The 22,036-nt window shown below is 37.9% G+C and overlaps 1 protein-coding gene across 1 annotated transcript in view; it reads right to left on the bottom strand.

The window, feature by feature from the left end:
* Window positions 1-232: 232 nt before the first annotated feature.
* THBS4 (thrombospondin 4) overlaps window positions 233-22,036 on the bottom strand; it is a 46,259-nt gene continuing 24,455 nt past the window's right edge. Inside the window, exons 11-22 of the mRNA XM_087958328.1 lie at window positions 19,893-19,997; window positions 19,567-19,674; window positions 17,888-18,047; window positions 15,617-15,735; window positions 13,364-13,416; window positions 12,061-12,254; window positions 11,365-11,543; window positions 8,463-8,511; window positions 7,097-7,293; window positions 6,731-6,903; window positions 3,506-3,645; window positions 233-1,724 (exon numbers count right to left, since the gene is read on the bottom strand). Of these exons, the coding sequence (XP_087814454.1) occupies window positions 1,663-1,724; window positions 3,506-3,645; window positions 6,731-6,903; window positions 7,097-7,293; window positions 8,463-8,511; window positions 11,365-11,543; window positions 12,061-12,254; window positions 13,364-13,416; window positions 15,617-15,735; window positions 17,888-18,047; window positions 19,567-19,674; window positions 19,893-19,997 (1,539 nt within the window). The 3' untranslated portion in view covers window positions 233-1,662. The remainder of the gene's footprint in view (window positions 1,725-3,505; window positions 3,646-6,730; window positions 6,904-7,096; window positions 7,294-8,462; window positions 8,512-11,364; window positions 11,544-12,060; window positions 12,255-13,363; window positions 13,417-15,616; window positions 15,736-17,887; window positions 18,048-19,566; window positions 19,675-19,892; window positions 19,998-22,036) is intronic.

Raw genomic sequence — 22,036 nt, 5'->3', positions numbered from 1 at the left:
TGCTAAGAGACAGTATTAACTTCAATCCCACTCTTCATTTTGATTTTTTTCACAAAAGCTGATGCAGTTTTTGTATTACTTAAATGTGGCTTTTTTTACACAAAATTGAAGTGCAACAATGGAGTTCTGGAAGGGGCACATACCCACCAATACCAAAAAAATAAATAATGCACAACTGTTTCTAGGTCAAGGGCACACCCGCTTCTACAGGGCACAAATCTAAAAAACAAGATGTGGCAAGAAATTTTATTTCATTTCAGTTTTGTTCACACTTCATTTCAGATCATCAGCCAAATCAGCCTTCAATAGACACATAGAGATAAACCACATTTACCCACCATTCAAAAAGACAATGCTTCTCAGATTCAGTGAGATGGTGGCTATAAAAATTTGCTAAATAAACAATTTTAAAAACTGGCAGGACAAGCTAGCAGCAAACCCCATAGACACCCGCACTGATGATGCCCCCAAATTGGGTACTGAAATGTCTACAACTGAATAACCAAGCTCAGAGAGCAACATGGACTCCACAGTTCTACACTGGGCTGCAGATATTTTCTATTGAAACCTTCAAATTTATCATAGGGTAATAACCTCTGACGATTTTGAAGAGCCCTGCTTTGCATCTAAGCTCAATTTCAAGACATCTGTTCTATAGGACGCACCTTGCATTTGGACTCTGCTGCTTCCAGTAAGTTTACAGATCACAACTTGAGAAGGAAAAGAAATCAACAATCAGGCATTTAGCAAAGTTTAATCGCATCAGAACACAAATGCTGGAATCCCTTCTCCTCCTCCTCTCTCCAAACATTTCTTGACTTTGCCCTCATGTCTATTCTTGTCCTAAAAGGGTTCCAGGTGGTGAAGCAGCCACTGATTTTCCTCAGAAGGCTGAAGTAAGTGGGTTGAGCAGCCAGGTGGGACCCTCCAGGGTTGATTATATTAGGAGGCCAGAATGATAACATAAACATAGAAACGTGTTTGATCAGAGTGTTAGCTAATGCAGTGATCTAAAGTCTGCTTCATCTGCTGCAGGGTGGTTGGATTATATCTTGCTCCTCCATCTTCTTCTGATTATTTACCATTTGGATGGGACTTTAAAGAAGTCATTAAAAGAAATCCTACCATCCACCCTTCTTGTGCATGCTTTTATGACTAATCAAAACCATTGCAAATACTATAATTGAAGAGGAACATGAAATTTGGAGTGGTTTATTACTGGGGGTGTCAGTTTACTGAAAAATTGGTCTTACAGGGCAATTTCTATGGGAAATTAATCCAGTAGGCTTTCCTTGTGTGAAATCCAAATCAATTATTGCATTTAGTTATGGATTTGAATCAATACATAAATCAGCAAGCAAAATTATTTCCATATCTATGTCTTATAAATATCAAATCATTTGCCTACACAGCCTCTGATTCCAGATGTTTTTATGTAACACATTATTAGTCTTTGTCTGTTATTGCCTACAAAATCATACTGGGAGTTAAATCTTACATTATCATAAAATAAATGAAAATAAAAAGAAACCCTAATCTACCTTATCTTTTTATTTATCAATCATAGCAAATAAGCTGGGCATTTATACACACACAACTGTATAAGAGTTAAAAATGTACTGCACTATTGGTCACCATAGTATCTTGCACTGTTGAGTCTTCTTAAATACCTCCAACTCCATACTTCTGAGCTTGAAATTCTTGAAAATCTTCTGGGATTGTATCTGAAATCAAGAAGGGAGATCGAATCACTGCCCACTGTAGTTATGGAATTAGTGAGATTTTTTTGTTTATTTTTAAATTGCAGGTTAGGAAATGGTAGAGATATTTATAAAACTTAAAAACTTTTTAAAATTAATTAAATATGAATGTAAGCATGTCATTTCTTGTCATCCTATTTATAATTCTGCTAAAAAGAGAGAGCAAACTTTAGTTGGAAGCAGTGGAAACTTTCCCCAAGGCTGCACTGATGATTTCTCAGATTAGAAAGGAATAGTCAAAACCTCCCAGTACTTATTCTTATAATCTCAATGAAAATTAAGGGCAGAGATGCACCTCTAATTAAAAACTAATTTGAAAAAGAATTGAATCAACAAAATAATACTTCTTTGCATTTATATCCTGCCTTTTTCTTTTCTCTGAGCAGCTGAACTTTCCCTTATTTGTATCCCCCAGTTTATTTGGCCTGAGAAAATGATTGACCCAAAGTCACTTGATCATCCACAATGGTCAACTAAGATTTGAACTTTGATTTTCCTGGTACATGTTCAGTACCTGAACCACACCAGTGACAAATCTGATGAATGACAAACTTAGTCTAAGCCTCCAGCACATCATTTAGTGCAAGAGTGTCAAACTCACATTGTCACGGTGGCATCATGTTACGTATCGACTTTTTCCCCCCTTTGCTAAACTGGGCATGGGCGTGGCCAGTATTTGATGCGGGCCGGGAGTTTGACAGCCCTGATTTAGTGGCTATTTCAGCCCCCACACTATATACCCATTTCTAGGAAAGGCCAATGAAAAATACAGCTAGCAGAGGTGGTGCTTTGAGTCTATGTGGAAAGCTTTGAACTAATAATGACCCATCTGACTTTCTCTTTTCAAGCAAAGAAACACTGTTGCTTGGCCTGGTTTCTACCAAAGAATCCCAACTTTGGAGCTGAGGAGATATGCAATATCTCTATGCAACCCCAAAATTGATCGGCTGTTTCAGCACTGGAAAGTGTTTTTTAAAAGATTCTTTTAATTAAAATAAATAAAGCATCATTTTTAAAAAAATAAGGAAAACTCCTGGGACTCACAAGAGCATCATATGCATTTTTACAAATGAAAAATAATGGGTTGGTGTAGTCCAGTATTTGTGTATAAGCAGGGGTGGGATTCAAATTTTTTAACAACCGGTTCTGTGGGCATGGCTTAGTTAGTGGGCATGGCTTGATGATCATGTGACCGGATGGACGTGGCTTGGTGGTCATGTTATTGGCTGGGCGTGGCCAACTCAATATCACTCACATCGAGGCACGCATCTCCTGGCCTGGCCTCTCATGACTGTGGGGATGCGGTAACAGTCGTAAGTGTGAAAAATGGTCATAAGTCACTTTTTTCAGTGCCATTGTAACTTTGAATGGTCACTCCACACAAGCAAAGTACCAGCAAAGGAGGGGGGAAAAACTCCAGAGAAGTTCCTGAGACTGGAAGTCTAGTCCTGCCAAGAATGTAATAAGGGTTAACAGAGAGGCAGTTTCTGTAAGCAACAGCAGAATGTTTCCTTCCTGCCTTCCTTACAGGATTAGGCCAGTAATTTCTTCTAACAACCGGTTCTCCGAACTGCTTAGAATGGTAACAACCGGTTCTAGTGAATAGGTGCGAACTGGTAGAATCCCACCCCTGTGTATAAGGGTGACTAAAGATGTAGCTATTCATGTAACCATACTAAAGAAATTAGCCTTTATTCAGTTGGTTTTTGATCATGCAAGAAAACAGATGGAAGAAAAAAAGCTACCGTTACAACGATATTTCAGATTGGACCAAATAATATTTTCCTGAGAGAAACAGAAAACACCAAGTCTTCCTCCACGCATGGTTGTGTCTATGGTTACTCCAGAATCTGCTACCAGTTCAGATCCTTCATAAAATCTTGTCCTTTTGAAATGGAAACAAAATTAAGTTAGAAATGTCAGTGACTTCATTCTCTGTACAGCAAGTGTCATTATAGCAATAGCACTTATAATGCTTTATAGCAGGGGTCTCCAACCTTGGCAACTTTAAGCCTGGCAGACTTCAACCAACTTCAAAGCTGGCTGGGGAATTCTGGGAGTTAAAGTCTGCCAGCCTTAAAGTTGCCAATATTGGAGACTGTTAGGAATGTAAATCACCTAATAGTTGGGTTGGAAAATATATAAACCAGGATAGACATTTTAATACTGTCTCTTTAAGAGAATGCTAAAACTGTAATTGGGTGTGTTTCCTCAAATGGCCAAGATGGAGCCAGAAACCTGGGTTGTTTAGTTCCTGTTCTGGTGTTTTCTGGAGAGTGTTGCTATTCCTGTATTGACTGTTATTCTTGCATTTGATATAAGTCTGTTACTGAACTGTTTTTGATACTGGACTTTGTTATTTGGATTATCCCTGGACTGAAAACTGAATGCTTTAACTGTGAATGACTTGGACTGTGTTGAACTTTGCTTAACCGTTTTACTGGAAGTAAAAACCTACATTTTACTATACAGTGTATCTGTGTGCTGTTTGTGTGTTATTCTTCATCACTCTCACTACGTCTCCCTGTGTGCGCTCATTCTCCTAACGGGGAATTACCTCAACACTGGTTATGGGCCCAGGCCATACCAGGCTCAGATAAAGAGTTGCTGTGAATGCACAGTACTGTATACAGACAGCTGTTTACTGTTTAAATTGTGGGTTACTATCCTGGTAAAGATGGCACAAGACACTTCAACAAGTCTATCACTGATAACCTGGTTGGATGGAACAAACTATGTTTCCTGGTCTATGAAATGCAGTCTACTTCTGCGTAGAGAAGGGTTATGGAATGTAGTTCAAGACCCACCAGATGTAAATGCTTGGGATCCAGAAAATGAGGACGATGCCAAGAAGCTTGCTGACTTTAAGCGAAGCAACGAATGAGCTCTTTGTATAATTGGACTAACACTGAGTGACCAGCAGCTAGTCCATATTCGTGGAGAAGAGTCTGCTGCTAGGTGTTGGGAGAATTTGAAGAGGATTTATGTTCGTGACAGTGTAGGTGCACACATACATCTTACACGAAAACTGTTTAGAACACGTCTTCTGAAAGGTGGAGATATGTTAGCTCATTTAAACTTCATGAAAAGAACTTTTCAAGAGCTACATGAAAAGGAACTGATATTTTCAGAGCTGCATCAAGTTTACATCATTCTTTCCTCATTGGATGAGAGTTATGATGATTATGTATTGACTGACATAACCAGAAGGTTGTTAGAAGAGGCAAGAAGACGGCTGGATAGAGACCAACTGAGGAAGGAACAACCATAAGAAGAGGATTTGTGTTCAACTGCCTATACTGTTAGGAAATGTTTTTCTTGTGGGGCTAGGGGACATATAGTTAGATTCTGTAAGAAGGGAAAACAACAGAATACTGGTTATCACCAGAAGGCCCAGAAGATGTTAGTTTAGCTATGCCTAGCAATTCAACTGTACACCATGATTTGTGGGTTGTTGATAGTGGAGCATCGCAGTGCATTAGTAAAAATAGGGAGAGGTTTGTAAAGATGTCTACGAGTAAGCAACATGTATCATTGGCAAATGGATGGAAGATGAAAGCATCTGGTGAAGGTACTGCATATTGTTCTTGTATAAATGAGCATTTAACTATGTTATATGTACCTAAACTGAAATTTAATTTGTTATCAGTAAGGGCTTTAGTTAATATTGGTTATGTGTAACCTTTAGGGGAGATAACTGCATAATAGAGAAAGAGGGTAAAAGTGTTACTGCTAATTTAGAGAATGATTTATATGTAATACATAATGACCAGTTGAAGATGGTAACTCGGTTTATATCAATGTTAAGCCACATGATGAATGTATACATTTACTGCATAGACGTCTGGGGCACATTAATTTCAAAATGCTCAAACAAACTGTCAACTTGTCAGAGGGAGTAAAATTGAAATTCTGTAGCAAGTATTTAAACTGTAATGCTTGTAGCCAAGAGAAAAGCAAGGTTATTCCAGCAAACAGACTTAATGGGTTTAAGACCAAAGAACTACGTCTCCCTGTGTGCGCTCATTCTCCTAATGGGGAATTACTTCAACAGAGACCCCTGCTTTACAGCAATCTCTCATCCGTTTACAAATGCCAGCGCATTGTCCCCAATAATCTGGATTCTCTTTTACCACCCTTGTTCATTATGTTCAATGAAGCTTAACACACAGGACATTGTATCTAACATTTAATTTATGTACCTTTTTGTTATATCTATCAGAGAGTTGTAAATCAAGCACAATTCAAGCCAATATCAGCTTGATCCAAAAAAAATTACTTGAATCCCTTCAACTTTGTAATTTGCCTCAAAATATTGAATTGATTCAGCATAGTCAATTTAAGCTAAAGAGAGATTTTCTGACTGCCAGAGTAAGAGAAATTCATTTAATGATTCTTTCTAGATTCTAGATGGACTTTTTACATAAAACAGAAAAAATGAAGATATTGTATATGGTTTTGATAATTAGATGGGATAGATTATAGAAAGAAGTGAGTCATAGTGTAACTTTAAAGAAAGAGATAAATTTACAAGTGTACATATAACTTCTGAAAAGAGGAATGGAAGCCACCTATTTGTATCTTCTTTCTTTTCTATTTTTCTTTTTCTTTCTTTGTTGAACTTTAAAGCTTTCTCTTTTATTTTTTTTCCCCATATTTTATATTACCGTAGTTTATTTTTGTTTTTACCTCTGTCATAAAAACTTTTAATAAATATAAAAAAAACCAAAATATTGAACTGATTGAAATCTTTCAAACTTTGAAGATTAGATTTTATTAAAATGTATTCAGGCATGTACAAAAAGATCTCCTTGCCTATCAGTTTAATAGTATGAAGACATATATTCAACTCAGCAAGTCTAACCCAGTTGTTGGTATGTGTATATGTATATAAACATACATAGGTGCTAATTTGTGGCTAGGTAAGTATAAATACTGTTAGTCAATACCATGAAAATATTAGGCTTTACCTAATATATCCAACCTGAGGTCTGTGTTGTAGGAACCAGCGATAGGAAACTTTATCTTTCCAGCCAACATTTCGTGGATCTTTCCATAGCAACCGGACTTGATCATTAGTGTCCCCGGTGTGCCAAAGTGAATTTCTGAGGTGTTCTCCAGGCCCAGTCTTTGACTTAACAGCCTACACACAGGCAAAAAGAAGAAGTATTCATCAACATTTTTTCTTTCATATTCAAAGGAATGCCAACATCTGTAATGGTCTTTCCAGTCTGCAAAACATCCCAACAAAGTAAGGTTATGCAACACAGATGTCAGCAATTCTCTCTGAGCATATTGTTAGAGGAAAGCCTTTATCATTTTGCTTAAGCCAGTACCTTCAGCTGAATCCCAGGCTCTGCAACAGCTCGAAATGGAGTGGCTTGCCAGTAGGTCTGCTCCGTCTGTTTCCACATTACAACATAAAAGCTGGAGCTGTCTTGATAACCAAAAATGAAGCCTGCGTAGTCATCATCTGTTACTGTATTCACATGGAAAGTGCCTTCAAAATCAACTCCATTGAAAGCTGTATAGCCTATTCAATAGATGTAAACAGATGCATGAAATCCAAACCAACTGCAATTACAGAATCTGATTCACTGATAAGATCTTCCCCAACCTGGAGTTTTCCACATGCCTTGGGACAATTCCCAGAATTGTTTGCTGATGTGGATGAAAGCTCAAAACTATGGGAATTACAATTCTAAACATATGAAGAACATCCCCACTGGAAATACTGTTGCAAGTGACTGCTGGTTTTTTTTACATCCAAGAGCTGCAATCTACCAGTATCAGGAAGACTTATCAACAAATATCAACTGTTTTATGCTGAGTCTCATGGTTGGCAATCAAACCCATCAGTGTCCACTTTTAATGACAATAGCACTTAGACTTGTATACCGCTTCACGTGCTTTACAGCCCTCTTTAAGTAGTTTATAGAGTCAGGATATTGCCCCCAACAATCTGGGTCCTCATTTTACCCACCTAGGAAGGATAGAAGGCTGAGTCAACCTTGAGCCAGTGAGGAACAAATTGCAGGCAGCAGAAGTAGCCTGCAGTACTGTGTTTAACCACGGCACCACCGCAGCTCAGTGAGGCTCAGTAGCACTTCAAGGCACAAATAAGGATTTTTCTGGTCCTGGTTTTCTTAGTCTTTAACCAGACACAAAGGAATTAAAGTTTGTCCTTTATACCAGTGATCCCCAACCTTTTTTACGCTGCGGCCCGGTATCCCCAACCTTTTTTATGGCGCGGCCCGATACCGACATCAGCTGGGTGCCGCCATCTTGTTTTGATGAAAAAGTGCTTCCGGTGAGCTTTCTACCCGGAAAAGCTCACCGGAAGCACTTTTTCATCAAAACAAGATGGCGGCGCCCAGCAAACCAGCGGCCCGGTAGGACTTGTTCCACGGACCGGGACCGGTCCGCAGACCGGTGGTTGGGGACCCCTGCTTTATACTGTATATAGTTTACAAGAGGCTGGTGCTACTGTATCTTATATATTCTTCACTAGACTTTCTGTGATGAGCATTCCTATTAAGCAGAATTATGAAGAATTGGAAGGAGAGATGCAATGAACACTCCTAGGGTAAATTCAACTGGCTGAAGAATGGGAGTAAATTGCATTGTTTAAATTGATTATACCAACATATTTGTGTGTGTATGGGTTTGCTGTAACTGTCTTCAGAGAAATGGGGAACATACCTACAGCAAGTCCAGGATCACTGTTCATAGTTTGCACAATTTCCATACCCTGCGAATTGTAGGTGACACAATTAATGAAACAAAGAATAGAAGAAATTAGATTTTGCTTCCTAGAGTAAAATACAAAAATATCAAACCAATAAGTTCAGAAAGGTCTCTTTTATAAATGTACATGCATACTTTTTTCCATGTGCCTTCTAGACCATTTTTTATTCCTGACAAGTGCTTGGACAAGTTCCTGTAGTTTCCTTGATCAGATTTTCAGAAATGGTTTGCCGTTGCCTCCTTTCATGGGCTGACAGAGAATGACGAACCAAAAGTCACCTGTCTAAGCCAGGACTAGAACTCATAATTTCCTGATTTCTAGCCTGATGACTGAACTACTACACCAAATTGGCTCTCTACACACATACATGCCTATCATACTATTCCAAATTCATATTCAGTTTTTTGCCATTTATTTCTAATCATTTAAGTTCTTAAGCTTTCACCAAGTGAAAAATTCACTGGTCCTTTTATCTTATTCACAGTCACTGTCTCCACTCAGTGATGTTCCAGCTCACTATTCCTCACTTGGAAGCTCTGGAAAACTATACTCTCCTTCATATTTCAATTCTTGTTTAATTGTATTTTATTCTTTTATCTTTCATATTTCTCTGTATATTTAAAATATTAAATAAACACTGTCAACAAAGTGAAAATACGAATGGTGTGCAAAGATAGAAAAACATAGAGAGGTTGATATAAATTAGTCTTGGCACTAAATGGCATTAGTATAAGGTAGCATTGTGTTTATGTAAACTAAATTGAATTAGAATTCATTTTTTTCCCTTATATTGTGCCTTCATTTTGTCCGCTTCTATTTTTCTGTGCTTTGCATAACATTACAACTCAAAAGGGAATAATGTGACAAAGCTGTGTCTAAATTGTACTTATGTAAGAATGTAAAATCAGAAATTCCAGTGTTACATGGTCATTTTTCCTCAATTTCCTCATTTTTCCCCCTGTACTATTAATTCTTCAACCAAGTCTTTTCTATAGAATATTATCAAGTCAAGGACAGTTGATCCTTCAGTACTTCCTTCCATTCTCTAAAGAAAAAATCACTACCAAAACAAATTAGAACTGGGAAGGCCAGGATAGAATTTAGCTCTCAACAGATGTTTGATAATTAAAGTCTCACTGTATCATTATGATTCCATACCTGTTTGAAAGATCTGCATTTTTAGAAGGCATCATCGTTTTTTTGTGTTTGGTCATCCAAGCAATAGCAGACACTAACAACAATACTGCATTTATTTGTTCCTGTCTTTTTTCTTAAGCCAGATGCTTCTATAGCTTTAACAAGTTCATTCATTTAAATTTATGAGCAAGAATGTATATTCTTAACAGTGTGATTTCACCCCTCTTTTTCAATGGCTTCTATCTCATTTACATAAACTGTACTCTTCAGTTGCTATATGGGAAGCATCCCAACATCTCCATTGTATCAGTGAAATCATATTTATTATTTTGTATTATGAGTTGAAGGTCATCTTTATTTCTCATGCTCTAAGCATTAGTGATTAGAGAACAAAGATCAGACACTTTGTAAGCCAATGTTTTGATTTTATTTTTTTATGGCTTAAGGATCTCACTTGTAGTATATTTGGCTCCAACAATTGTTCTTCCCCTCTGCACTTTAGGATCCATCACCTGGCAAGGTTAGGAAAAACACCTGACATCAAAATGGATTGTTATCGTAACAAAAGCTAGATGCCAAATGTTACTCTTGTCCCAAGCAAGAAATTCTTAACCTGTAATGTAATGCTGGCAGTAGAAAGAGGTACACAAACGTAAACTTGCTTTTACAATAAATATGGCATTCATTTTATTCTTGGCAGTTGTTAAGTTTTCTTCTTCAATGGCTTTTCTAGTGCTTGCAATAAACAGAATCAATCATCTGTTCTGAATCATTGACTTTCCGTGCTGGCTAGGTAAAGCTTAACACATCCTGCAGTTTATTTTTGCTCTCCTGGCCACTCCTGTTTTAACTGCAAAGGGTTGACAATTGTTTTTGGATTCCTGCAGGGCATGGCATTTTCTAAATCTCTTCTTTCTGCTTATGATTCTCAGCCCTTGGACTTGGTCTTCTATCATTCCACAAAGTTGCTTCTAAAGTCCGTTTCTGCTTCTGTGCCTTTTTTTTGAACTTGTTCTTTGCCATCAGCTGAACTATGGCCATTGGCTACTTAAACCTTTTAACTTTTTCAAAGACAGCCATGAGCTTGGTTTTGCTGCAGATATATGCCTGTTGTTTCTGGGCAGGAAAAGAAACATGCCATAAGCATTGCATGCTACAGTTGCAGACTCCTGTACATTGATTTGGACTTTTCCATCTTAGAGCATCCTGAGTAGAATGGCTCTTACTACTTTTCCTTTAAGGTTCTTACGTTAACCAATCACTATCTCTTGACTGACTACACAAAAGGTGCCAGGTTTGACCTTCCTCGCCAGCACTGGTCAACTCTGAACAGGATCCGTACCCAACATGGTATCTGCTAGGACTCAATGTTTAAGTGTGGTATTTTCTCTACCCCTCAATGTGACTGTGATACTCCTCAACAAACTATCCATCACATTGTGTCCAAATGTCCATTTGATATTTTAACATTTAACTTTAACATTTCAACTACTATAAGTTCATGTATTTGCCATGCTATAAATAAATAAAATAAAATATCTTGACTTAGAAGGCAAATTTATTAGGGGCTCCCTCCTAACTCTCAAAGCAAATTTCTGCCCAGGTGATTTACTTCTAGCTTGTTTGTAGACAACTCTGGGGTTCTTTACTAAATAAATAAAGAGTCAGATTGTCCAACTGTCCATTCCTGGTTGCTTTTAGATTTCAAAAAATATTTACCTGATTCAAAACCACCCAGTTTGGATCAATCTGAGCATCACCTTCTGGATCCAGGACAACAGTTTGATAAGCTCTGAAATCAGTCAGGGTGACCTCTGCATTCTCAGGGCAAACATCAATCTGGTCAATCACTGTATCTTGATCATAGTCTGATTCACAAATGTCACCAATTCCATCACCTGCAGACCAAAATTCAGGGTTTAAGGGGTGTCATTTGATAGCTGGGGTTTAAACTGATGCTTGAAATAAGTTCATTTGCCAAAGCATAAGATGCAAAGTGATATGCAAAAATTACTGATTGGGAATGGAACGATTCAGAAAATCCAGATGATCCTACAGAACCTTCTCCAAGCCAAAGCACTTGAAACGTGACAATCTGGATAAAACAGCCTGTTTTAGAGCTAGACCACCATACATCAAACTGCTTCCTATTTCAAGGATATACTTCCAAAATGGCTGAACAGCCCTGGAACTACAGAGGGTTGAAGAGATTTGGCATGATCTGAAGGGGAGATGGTGAGTTTTGTTCTTTATTTAAAGGACTTGGATGATAAAGGCTCAATTTTAATGTAAAGAGGAAGGTTAGAGAAACCCATGAAAGCCAGAAAAGCTCAGGGGAATGAAGTACTAGGTCACCAATAGTAAATTCAAAAACAAAATCAGAAGTGAGGACTGAAAGAAAGAGGTTGACCTTACTGTTCTCATCTTCCTGTCCTGGGTTAGGAATCAACCGGCAATTATCAGGCCCTGGAGGAATGTGGTCAGGAATTCCATCGTCATCGTCATCATCATCACATTCATCCCCCAAACCATCTTTATCAGTGTCCAGCTGGGCGCTGTTAATGACTGTGGGGCAGTTATCAGTGCTGTCTTGATGTCCATCCCCATCACTAGGATACAGCAAGATAGGGGGAAAAACACGTACACAATATGCTAATTCCTATGTCTATGTTCCCAAGCAATCTCTTCCAACCCTTGTGTGCAACATAACACAAGTACAAAAGAGGCCATGTTTACACAATAACATGGTGATTCACGTTTCATTATCTGCTCCTCTGCTCTTTCAGATGCTCATGACTTTAGTATCCTTTTTTTTTTTCTTCACAAAATTAAACCAGAATGTTTTTTGTTCTGTTTTCTTCCTTCTTTTTTGGCATCTTCTTAGTTGGTGATTCTATTTTCTACATGAAGCAGAACAAATGGCATGCTTCTTCCACTGAAAAAGTTTTGAAAATTTCTGTTGCTCTGTTCTGACCCCTAAGAAGTTCCCCCTAACATGAATCCAAGAATCCGCTTTCCTGAATCATAATTCTGCATTGTATATTCTGATGAGAGAAAAAAAAATATTCCTAAAGTACTACCTTATCCTTCTTCAATAGCTTTTCTGCAAGGCTAAACACATCCAATTTGTTCTATTTCCCTATAGAATTTAATTCCTAGTCTCTGATCATCCCAGATGCCCTACATTGGGCCTTTTTCAATTTAGGAACCCTTCTTAAAATGTAGTCAGGTGAATAAGAGACATGACTTAGAGTGGGTTGTGACCAATGCCAAGTAGAGCAGAAATTTTATTTCCTGTAATTGTAATTATACTTGAATATTTGTCCCATTGGGAAACCTTTCAAAAAATAAAATAAAAGAGATAACAATTCCAATCATGGATTTGCACTGCTTCACTCACTTGGCTCAAAGACAAACATTTTGTAGGAAAAAATGTTAATGTACATTCCAAGAACAGTTCATACAACAGAACCAATTAGACATACATAGAGCGGATATCTCTTTACTGGGTTTGTTCAAATGGAAACTAGACAGCCATCTTATGGGAATTTTAATTTGTTTTCCTGCTCTGAGTGAAGTAGATTCAATTATTTGCATGGCTCCTTCCAACTCTCTGATTTTGTGATTCAAAATTGTGATTCTGGGATTTGAAGCTCACACATCTTGCTGAGGTGGAGAAACCCAATACTTATGCATATTACAGTAAATTTTAACTTACCTGTCTTGGTTGGTGTCACAGGAATCTCCAACTAGATCATTATCAGAGTCTGACTGTAAAACCCAGTAATAATAAAAATTACATTATATAAGATAAAAGGTTATGAATACTGTCACTACCTTGCACAAAAAACTGCCATGTAGTTCTTCCATAAATTTATATGAATATGGAATTAAGAGAACTCAAAAGAAGGAAGTTATATACTCAAGATGCCATTTTCATGTAAAGCTCTCAGGTAGAAGTTCTAAGAAAGATTGAAGAATGTGAACATCTGGTACCATTTAAATTAATTCATATTGAACAGCATAGATTCAAAATGGAGTGTATAAAGTAGTTAAAGATTATATTACTATTGTTGTAGTACCCATACCTATATATCGTTTTGAACTGTTTTTATACAATTTTATTGGTGGCGATCTGCCCAGAGTTATTTTAAGATAGGCAGCTATATAAATGTTAGAATAGAATAATAGAGTTAGAAGGGACCTTGGAGGTCTTCTAGTCCAACCCCCTGCTCAGGCAGGAAACCCTTTATCAAGGGTCTTCAAACTTGTCAAGTTTAAGACTTGTGGATTTCAACTCCCAGAATTCCTGAGCTAACATGACTGGAGGAGGAGTTCTGGGAGTTGAAATCCACAAGTCTTAAGTTTGAAGACCCCTGCCCTATACCCTTTCAGACAAATGGTTATCCAATATCTTGAAAACTTCCAGTGTTGGAGCATTCACAATTTCTGGAGGCAAGTTGTTCCACTGATTAATTGTTCTAATTGTCAGGAAAATTCTCCTTAGTTCTAAGTTGCTTCTCTCCTTGATTAGTTTCCATTTATTGCTTCTTGTCCTACCCTCAGGTGCTTTGGAGAATAGCTATGTTTTAAATAAATAACATGAACAAATACAATATCCAGTTAGAATATTAACATTTACATCTCTACAGGTAATACATTGAACTGAAAAACAATTATCTACAGCAGCTTTTCCAAACTGGCATTTTCCAGATAATTGTGGAGGGAATCCCATTTGAAGGTACTTTGGGAAAATTGTCTGGATAAAACTTTTCACAATGGGCTTTTCTTCTTTTCTGAATATGTGTGATCAAATGAAACTGTCACTGTTACCTTATTAATAACATTCTGGGAGCTTTTAAAAGTCTTCCTTTTTAGAAAACATTGAGGCATCATTTGATTAGCCATTAAAAGCTGTTCTGATTTGGTACAGGTAGTCTTTGAGTTACAACTATTCGTTTAGTGACCATTCAAAGTTACAATGGTACTGAAAAAAGTAACTTATGACTATTTTTCACACTTACAACCATTGCAGCTTCTCCATGGTTACATGATCAAAATTTGGATGCTTGGCAACTGATTCATATTTATGATGGCTGCAGTGCCCCAGGGTCACCTTTTGCTACCAAGGGGTGGGATTCTACCAGTTCGCACCTATTCACTAGAACCAGTTGTTAACATTCTAAGCAGTTCGGAGAACCAGTTGTTAGAAGAAATTACTGGCCTAATCCTGTAAGGAAGGCAGGAAGGAAACATTCTGGTGTTGCTTACAGAAACTGCCTCTCCGTTAACCCTTATTACATTCTTGGCAGGACTAGACTTCCTGTCTCTGGAACGTCTCTGGAGTTTTTTCCCACTCCTTTGCTGGTACTTTGCTTGTGTCGAGTGACCATTCAAAGTTACAATGGTACTGAAAAAAGTGACTTATGACCATTTTTCACACTTATGACTGTTGCAGCATCCCCACAGTCATGAGAGACCAGGTCAGGAGAAGTGTGCCTCGATGTGAGTGATATTGAGTTGGCCACACCCACCAACTAAACCACGGCCACAGAACTAGTTATTAAAAAATTTGAATCCCACCCCTGTTGCAACCTTCAGACAAGCAAAGTTGATGGGGAAGCCAGATTCACTTAACAACTGTTTTATTAATTTACTTATCAACTGTGGCAAGAAAGGTCATTAAGATTCACTTAAAGATTCTCTCACTTAGCAACAAAAGTTGGGGCTCAATTGTGGTCATAAGTCAACGACTACCTTTATTAATTCAATTATTCTTGACTTCGCTGCAAATTTATGAATGTAACTGTAAGATGAAGCAGCAATGGCTGTGAATACCTCTTGTAAAATACTTTTTTTACAAGCCTGAACTAAGACGAATAAACTTGAAACTTTATAGCAAATTTGTAATTCTCATTTTTAATTCCACTGAAGACTGATGTCTTTGCAGGTACACCAGACATCTGCTCACCTGATTGGGATTGCTGATATCAGGGCAGCTGTCGCATGCATCGCCAACACCATCATTGTCTCTATCTTTCTGCTCCCAGTTGGCTATTTTCTGACAGTTGTCCAAAACATTCTTAATCCCTGAATAAAATGGAGCACATAATTAATGTTACCTTATGTTACCTCATCAAAACACCAGAAGGGAGGAAAAATGTGTCCAAGTATATTCCCAGACCAGATCACAGAAATTTAAACCCAATGACCAATTTTTGGCATCACAACTTTGGCTCTGGGTTTCTTTTTCCCTTTGGAGACAGGGCAAAAATAAGGAAAGGTTTTCTTAAACCTCTGTGAAAAGTACTATTTGAACCATCCATGTAAAAAAAAATCTTGATATTTTTTTCAGTTTCTGATATGGATAAATCTTCCCATGGTTGGGGGGGAAATAAAATAAATAAATATTGGATCTAGCCATTAAAAAAATGTTGACCACTGCTCTACCACATCTTAGTTGTTAGGGTAGCCTGTTAGATCGAATGTAGAATGAGTTGACTGGGCAGACGTCTTTCTAATTATTACTTGGTTTGCTTTTTATATATGTTTATATGCAATACTATTTTAAAGAGAGAGGTGGAAAGATATCACTTGTGGATTAGCCTTGATGGGATTGGGATGAAGGAGGTGTATCCATCCTGGCTCTACTCAGTTTTTGTTACCATTCTTAGGGAAGACCAAATGATCATAGGTTTGATGTTCCCCTAGAATATAAAGCTTCCATTGTTGGTACTGGATGCAATGGCAATTCCCTCAATGGATCCTCATGGCCACAATCACCACCTACTCTTCGAGCAGGAATTAAGAATCTAGGACTCCCAAGTTGTACATGTATTGTATGAGAGAGTATCAATCTGTTGTAGTTAGCTGGCAACAGGTGTGGACGGCTGAGGAGAGCAAGGACTCAGATGAGGGGCCAGGACCATTAGGGAGTGGACTGCTGCCTTCAGAGATTGTGGGGCTGGCAGCAGTGATGAGGAAGTTCCCGAGGAGCCTGTGCCAAATGCGCGTGCGCGCAGGATTGCTTGCAGGAAAGAGCAGCTACAACAGGACGGGCGACTCGGGAGTAAGGCTGCAAGGTAATGGCCCCTCCTTCAAGAAGATAAAAGGCATCTGTGCAGCGAATGTTCTTTGTAGGAAGCAAAGACGTTTTGAAACTCAGCCTCGTGGACATTACATTTGGTATTTGAAGACTCTTGTGTTGTAAACTATTTCTTATCTGTTGTTTTTTGGCAGCCTTGCAAAAACTTGGCAAAGCTCTTTCTTGTGGAAGCTAATTAGTTGGAAGCTGCCTTTTATCTGTGAAGAAACAGGATTCATAGATGAAACATTAAAAGGCTGTGCTGCTGCCTTTGTCTTGTGTTTGCTTTCTTGGAATAGGTTTGGGTCAGAACACAATCTATCCATGCTACATATTTCAAAGTATATGCCTGACTCAAAATATATAATAAAATATATAATAAATATTTAAAATATAAAACAGCATAAAATTATAAAAATTAATAAAACACATTGCTTACAAACATATATTTCTGGGAAGATATTTCAGGGGTCACAGGATAATTTAGAATACACTCTCTGAAGCAGAAATAAGGAGCATCAACCAGAAATCTGATGCCAAAAATCCCCTGCTGCGCACTGACAGTTTCCAGACATCTGTTCAATATCAAGAAATAGGGAAATAGAAACATGATGGGGTTTAGGTGAAAGGTGTGCTGGAAGAGAGTTTGAATCCAAAACCTTGCCAACCATCAATCATTGCTCCAGCCCAAGGGGCAGGGATGAGGTGAAGGCAATTGAATAGGAATGCTTGCAAGCATCAGGAAGAAATTGTTTTTGTTAGTTAAATGAGTATCCTTGAAACAAAAGATATGTCACCTGTGCACCTTCAGTTTTGTGCTGCTGCTCTGTCACAGGCATGATTTTAGAAAGTTCAATTCCTCCAATATCAGAGCAAAGAGTGAACGTAGATGCTCTGTCTGGGTCTGCCTGATTTTCAATCTAAGGCTATGTTCCTATCTCCTGCCCATGATGTGGCAATGAGGTCACTGCCTATCTGACTCAAAAATTGCTTTCTGATAAACTGATATGAGAAAGCAGGTCTGAAATACTTCAAAGCATACAATACAATACAGTTGCCTAAATGTGATTGTTGATATGCAAACTGCAAAGCCCTAAAAGCTACACGTAGTTGCCTATATGATTTTTCAATATGTCTCAGAAATGAAGATTGACCCACCATCTCCATCTATATCTTCATCACAGGCATCTCCTTTGCCGTCTCCATCAGTGTCCCGCTGGTCATTGTTTAATACCATGCGACAGTTATCACAAACATCACCAAAGATATCTTGGTCACTATTCTTCTGGTTAACATTAGGAGTCAAGACACAGTTGTCCTGAAACAGAGAGTTAGATAACTCTTTCTTAGAAGTCTAGCCTTAGGCATTGCTTTGTGCAAGGTTTTACTCTCTCCCCTCTCCCACTCTCTCCTATCTGAATGGGTAAGAAAATAATCAAATGACCTGCATTAATTTTGAGTATAGTTGGGAGACAGGAATCCAAAAATTATACAGATACATGGTCATCTGAATCCAAAAATTATACAGATACATGGACAAGAGAAATGCACAAAAAAGATGCCATGTTTGTCGGCTTCCAGTAAAGCTATGATGCCATCATAACATCATGCAAATGCTGTGAATTATATTTTTTGTCATTGAAGAATATTGCATCATTTGTACACCAATACAATAATGTATGTGACATCACTTGTCCCCTTTGGCCTTCCCGTGTCAGACTTTCTCCTTTGTTTGACAAAACAAGGCTAACTATCAAGAGCCTTATCTGTTACCCAGAGCACAAACAGCTGCAGAAGCCTTTACAATTATGGAAAGTCAAATATAACACATGTAAATCTTTCCCAGCTTATAGCCACTGAAGATTTTGCATAGCAAGGTTAATAATAGAAGGATAGGCCTACTGACAATCACTCACTTTCTTTAGTCAGATTCTTGTGGCCCAATTTTCGTAATTGGGGTACCTCACAAAATACAAAACAATATGTAGAAAGTTAGCACTCACCCCTCTCCTAGAAGAATGAAATATTTTTAAAAAAATTAAAAAGGCAGAATATTATATTTCCCTGGATGAGAAATTGAGAAACATGCTCTTGGAGACAGAAACTCAGCCCCAGCTCCCTGCCCCCAGCAGATATTTTGGTGCCAGGTTATCTATAAGACAAAAGACTTCAGCTCCAGGGTGATAGGATTAAGACATGACCCTCCAGGACATAATAGAAGCTCACCACATGGCAAACCAAGCCCCTACATTACATCACCCAACACAGTTCAACCAAACTTATCTCAGACAAATTCCTAGGATTTGCACGACTTCTACAGCAACCAATAGAATGCGTTTCTTGAACAGAAAAAGGAAGCTCGAGGGCAAGGCCCAAGAGTGAGTATAAATATCTCTTCCTCTCCACTCCATGTGGTTGGCTACCCAGGACTTCAAACCCATGTGGTCCTGTTCACCAAAAAACCATCCTTCCAAGCAGCTTCCATGTTCCCACTTGGAACTAAACCCAGATGGACATTTCTTCCAACAAACATTTAGTAAAAAAAAACCCAAAACATTGTGATTTCAGAGTAGAAATATCCTTTTCAAACTTTTTTTAATTGAAACTTTGGGGGAACAAAATGCTCACCCATCCTCAATTACTCTTACCATTTTTACGAGCTGACATGGCCTGTTTATTCTATTGCATAAAATGCATTTTTAATCTCTAGAAGTGCCGAAAGTGCTGGTACAACAATGGTAAAAAATCAACATAGAGGCGGACTAATTTTTTGATACAATGGTCCCTGTTGTCCAGACTGGTTGCAGATAGAAAATACACCAACTCCTAACCAGTACCTGGTCGTTAGGAATACCGTCCCCATCTGCATCATCATCACAGGCGTCTCCCACACCATCTCTATCAGCATCTTCTTGTCCAGAGTTTGGAACAAAGACGCAGTTGTCCTACAAAGTAAACACAATAGAGCGTCCTTTTCCAATCAGTGCCATCAGATGTGATGGATTGCAGTGTTGGTCATCATCAAAGTAGCGTCAATAAGAGGTGTACATATTGCATTTCACTATATCTCTAGAACATAAACGTTCTTTGATTAAATTTTGAAACATGAAAGAAACATAAAACATACTCATCTTGTCACCCAGGCCTTTGTCAAACTGCTAACCTTTTTGCAACTGTCAGCTGAGCATGGAAGTTTTTCATCTGGATAGCCATCAATATCAACATCTTTTCCACACAGAAAGCCATCACCAGCCCAGCCAACGCCACACTGTGAGCAAAAGTATTACATAATTAACATTGGAGATGTCTTTGTGGGTACAGTCCTTCCTATGCTTTCTTTTTCAATTGAAATTCAAAAAGAATTTGAATCCTGTCTTTGTATGTCAGCCTTCGCTTTCTGATGTCTTTTGAATGAGTTTGTAGGCCCTGGAGTTTCCACATGCATAGCCAATGAATTTCAGGAGCTATATTCCTATAATATCTAAGGATATTAAATTGGGCAAGCCTGTACTTTGTCATAATAGTATCATACTTAGAACATATTCTAAGCCTTCTGTACACATGCATACTACAACTTTCTCAGTTCTGAGTTGCTTAAAATGAGATATGTCTGCAAACTTCCAAAATTCATAGGCAGGATGAGATGGTGACTGATTACATGGCTGACATTCTGCAGTCCCAACACATCCAAAAGCTGTTAAACTGGAAAAGGTAGGCACAGTAAGACATTTAAAAAATATATATTAATGTAGAATTTTCCAAACAAAACATGGATACAAATATGCTTCCAAAATACTACTATAGCAAATTTTAAATACAAATATAATATAAAATATGATTTGTCATGCATGTTTTTCTTTTGCTCGCTTTTCTTTTCTTCTTAATCTCTGCTCTAGATTAAGTTTTATATATATTTAATAATAATGGGAAGAGCACGGACTTACAACACACACGATGTCTCCTTGTCTTAATTCTGAACAATCGGCATGGATGCTACAAGGGTTCAGAACACGATTTCTACAGCTTCGTTCCGCCCTGCATCCTCTGACTTGATCTCCAGTAAATCCTGGCTTGCAAGCACCACAATGGTAAGAACCCTTGGGAAAAGCATATAAATCCATAAACTGAACATTGCAACTAAAAGAACCAGTGATTAAAAACAACCCCTGCCTAGGTAAGTGGTTCCATTGTTGACTTGCTATATTTTCTAATGCTCAGTTGGAACCTGTCTTCCTCTATCTTAAAATCATTAATTTGTTGTTATCCAGTCCACCCTTATTAACTTGCTACTCAGCATTTCACAGATGCTTTGTTGAAATCCATATATATTAGATCCACAGCATTTCCACAATTTATCAAAGAAGATCTAACCAAAAAAATGAGATTACACTGAAAAGACTTGCTCTTTGCCAAATCCATGCTGACTTCTAATTATTGTATTGAGTTCAAGATATTTAATAGATCAATCTTTTTATTATCTGCTTTGGGGTTTTGTGGACATTTTTGTCAGAATAAGTGTTCTATAGTTCCTTGGGGTTTTCTTTTACTCCTTTTTGAAGATTAAGTTCAACTTTTGTTCTTCAATCATTTGGCATTTTACCCATTTATCTAAGAAGTCCTAAAGATAATATTTATACATTCAGTTAAACCAGTGTTTCTCCACTTTGGCAAGTTTAAGATGGGTAGACTTCAACTCCTAGAATTCTTCAGCCAGCCATGTTGGCTCAGGAATTCTGGATATTGAAGTCCACTCATCTTAAATTTGCCAAGTTTGAGAAATACTGAGATAAACTACCAGCAACTTCTTTCAGTTTCTTGTAATCTGCAGCATCTGCAGCAAGCCACTATGAAGTAAAATGATACTGTATGCTGCCCAGAGTCTCTTCTTGAGGGAGACAGGCAATCTAGAAATTCAAAATATAAATAAATATATCTATAAATAAATGCACACATGCTTGTTTCAGGATGCAAATCCCAGCTTTACATACTATAAAGGCATCCCAATATCTAATGCAAGTATAGAAGTCCTGGCATTTTTATCACGATGTACATATCATCATTTAACACCTCTCCCCACTCATAAACAAATGTCCATGTGTTGGATGCAATTCATCTAGCCTTGGAGAGCAAAACTTATTCAAGGTAAGGAAGTACTTTGTGATCACGCTGCCATCAATATGAAGCTTCCATGTTTTTATCTGTTTTTAGCCATTAATTGGTAATAAGTCAAGTATATAAGAGCCATAGTGGCACAGTGGTTAGAATGCAGTGTTGCAGGCTAATTCTGCTGAATGCCAGCAGTTCGAT

This window comes from Notechis scutatus, chromosome 2 (genome assembly GCF_049901735.1).
Source record: "Notechis scutatus isolate UNSWTSFEM ecotype Mainland chromosome 2, rNotScu1.2, whole genome shotgun sequence".
Lineage (NCBI taxonomy): Eukaryota > Metazoa > Chordata > Lepidosauria > Squamata > Elapidae > Notechis > Notechis scutatus.
Note: the sequence above shows the minus strand (reverse complement) of the source record. Positions and strands in the feature narration are given on the sequence as shown.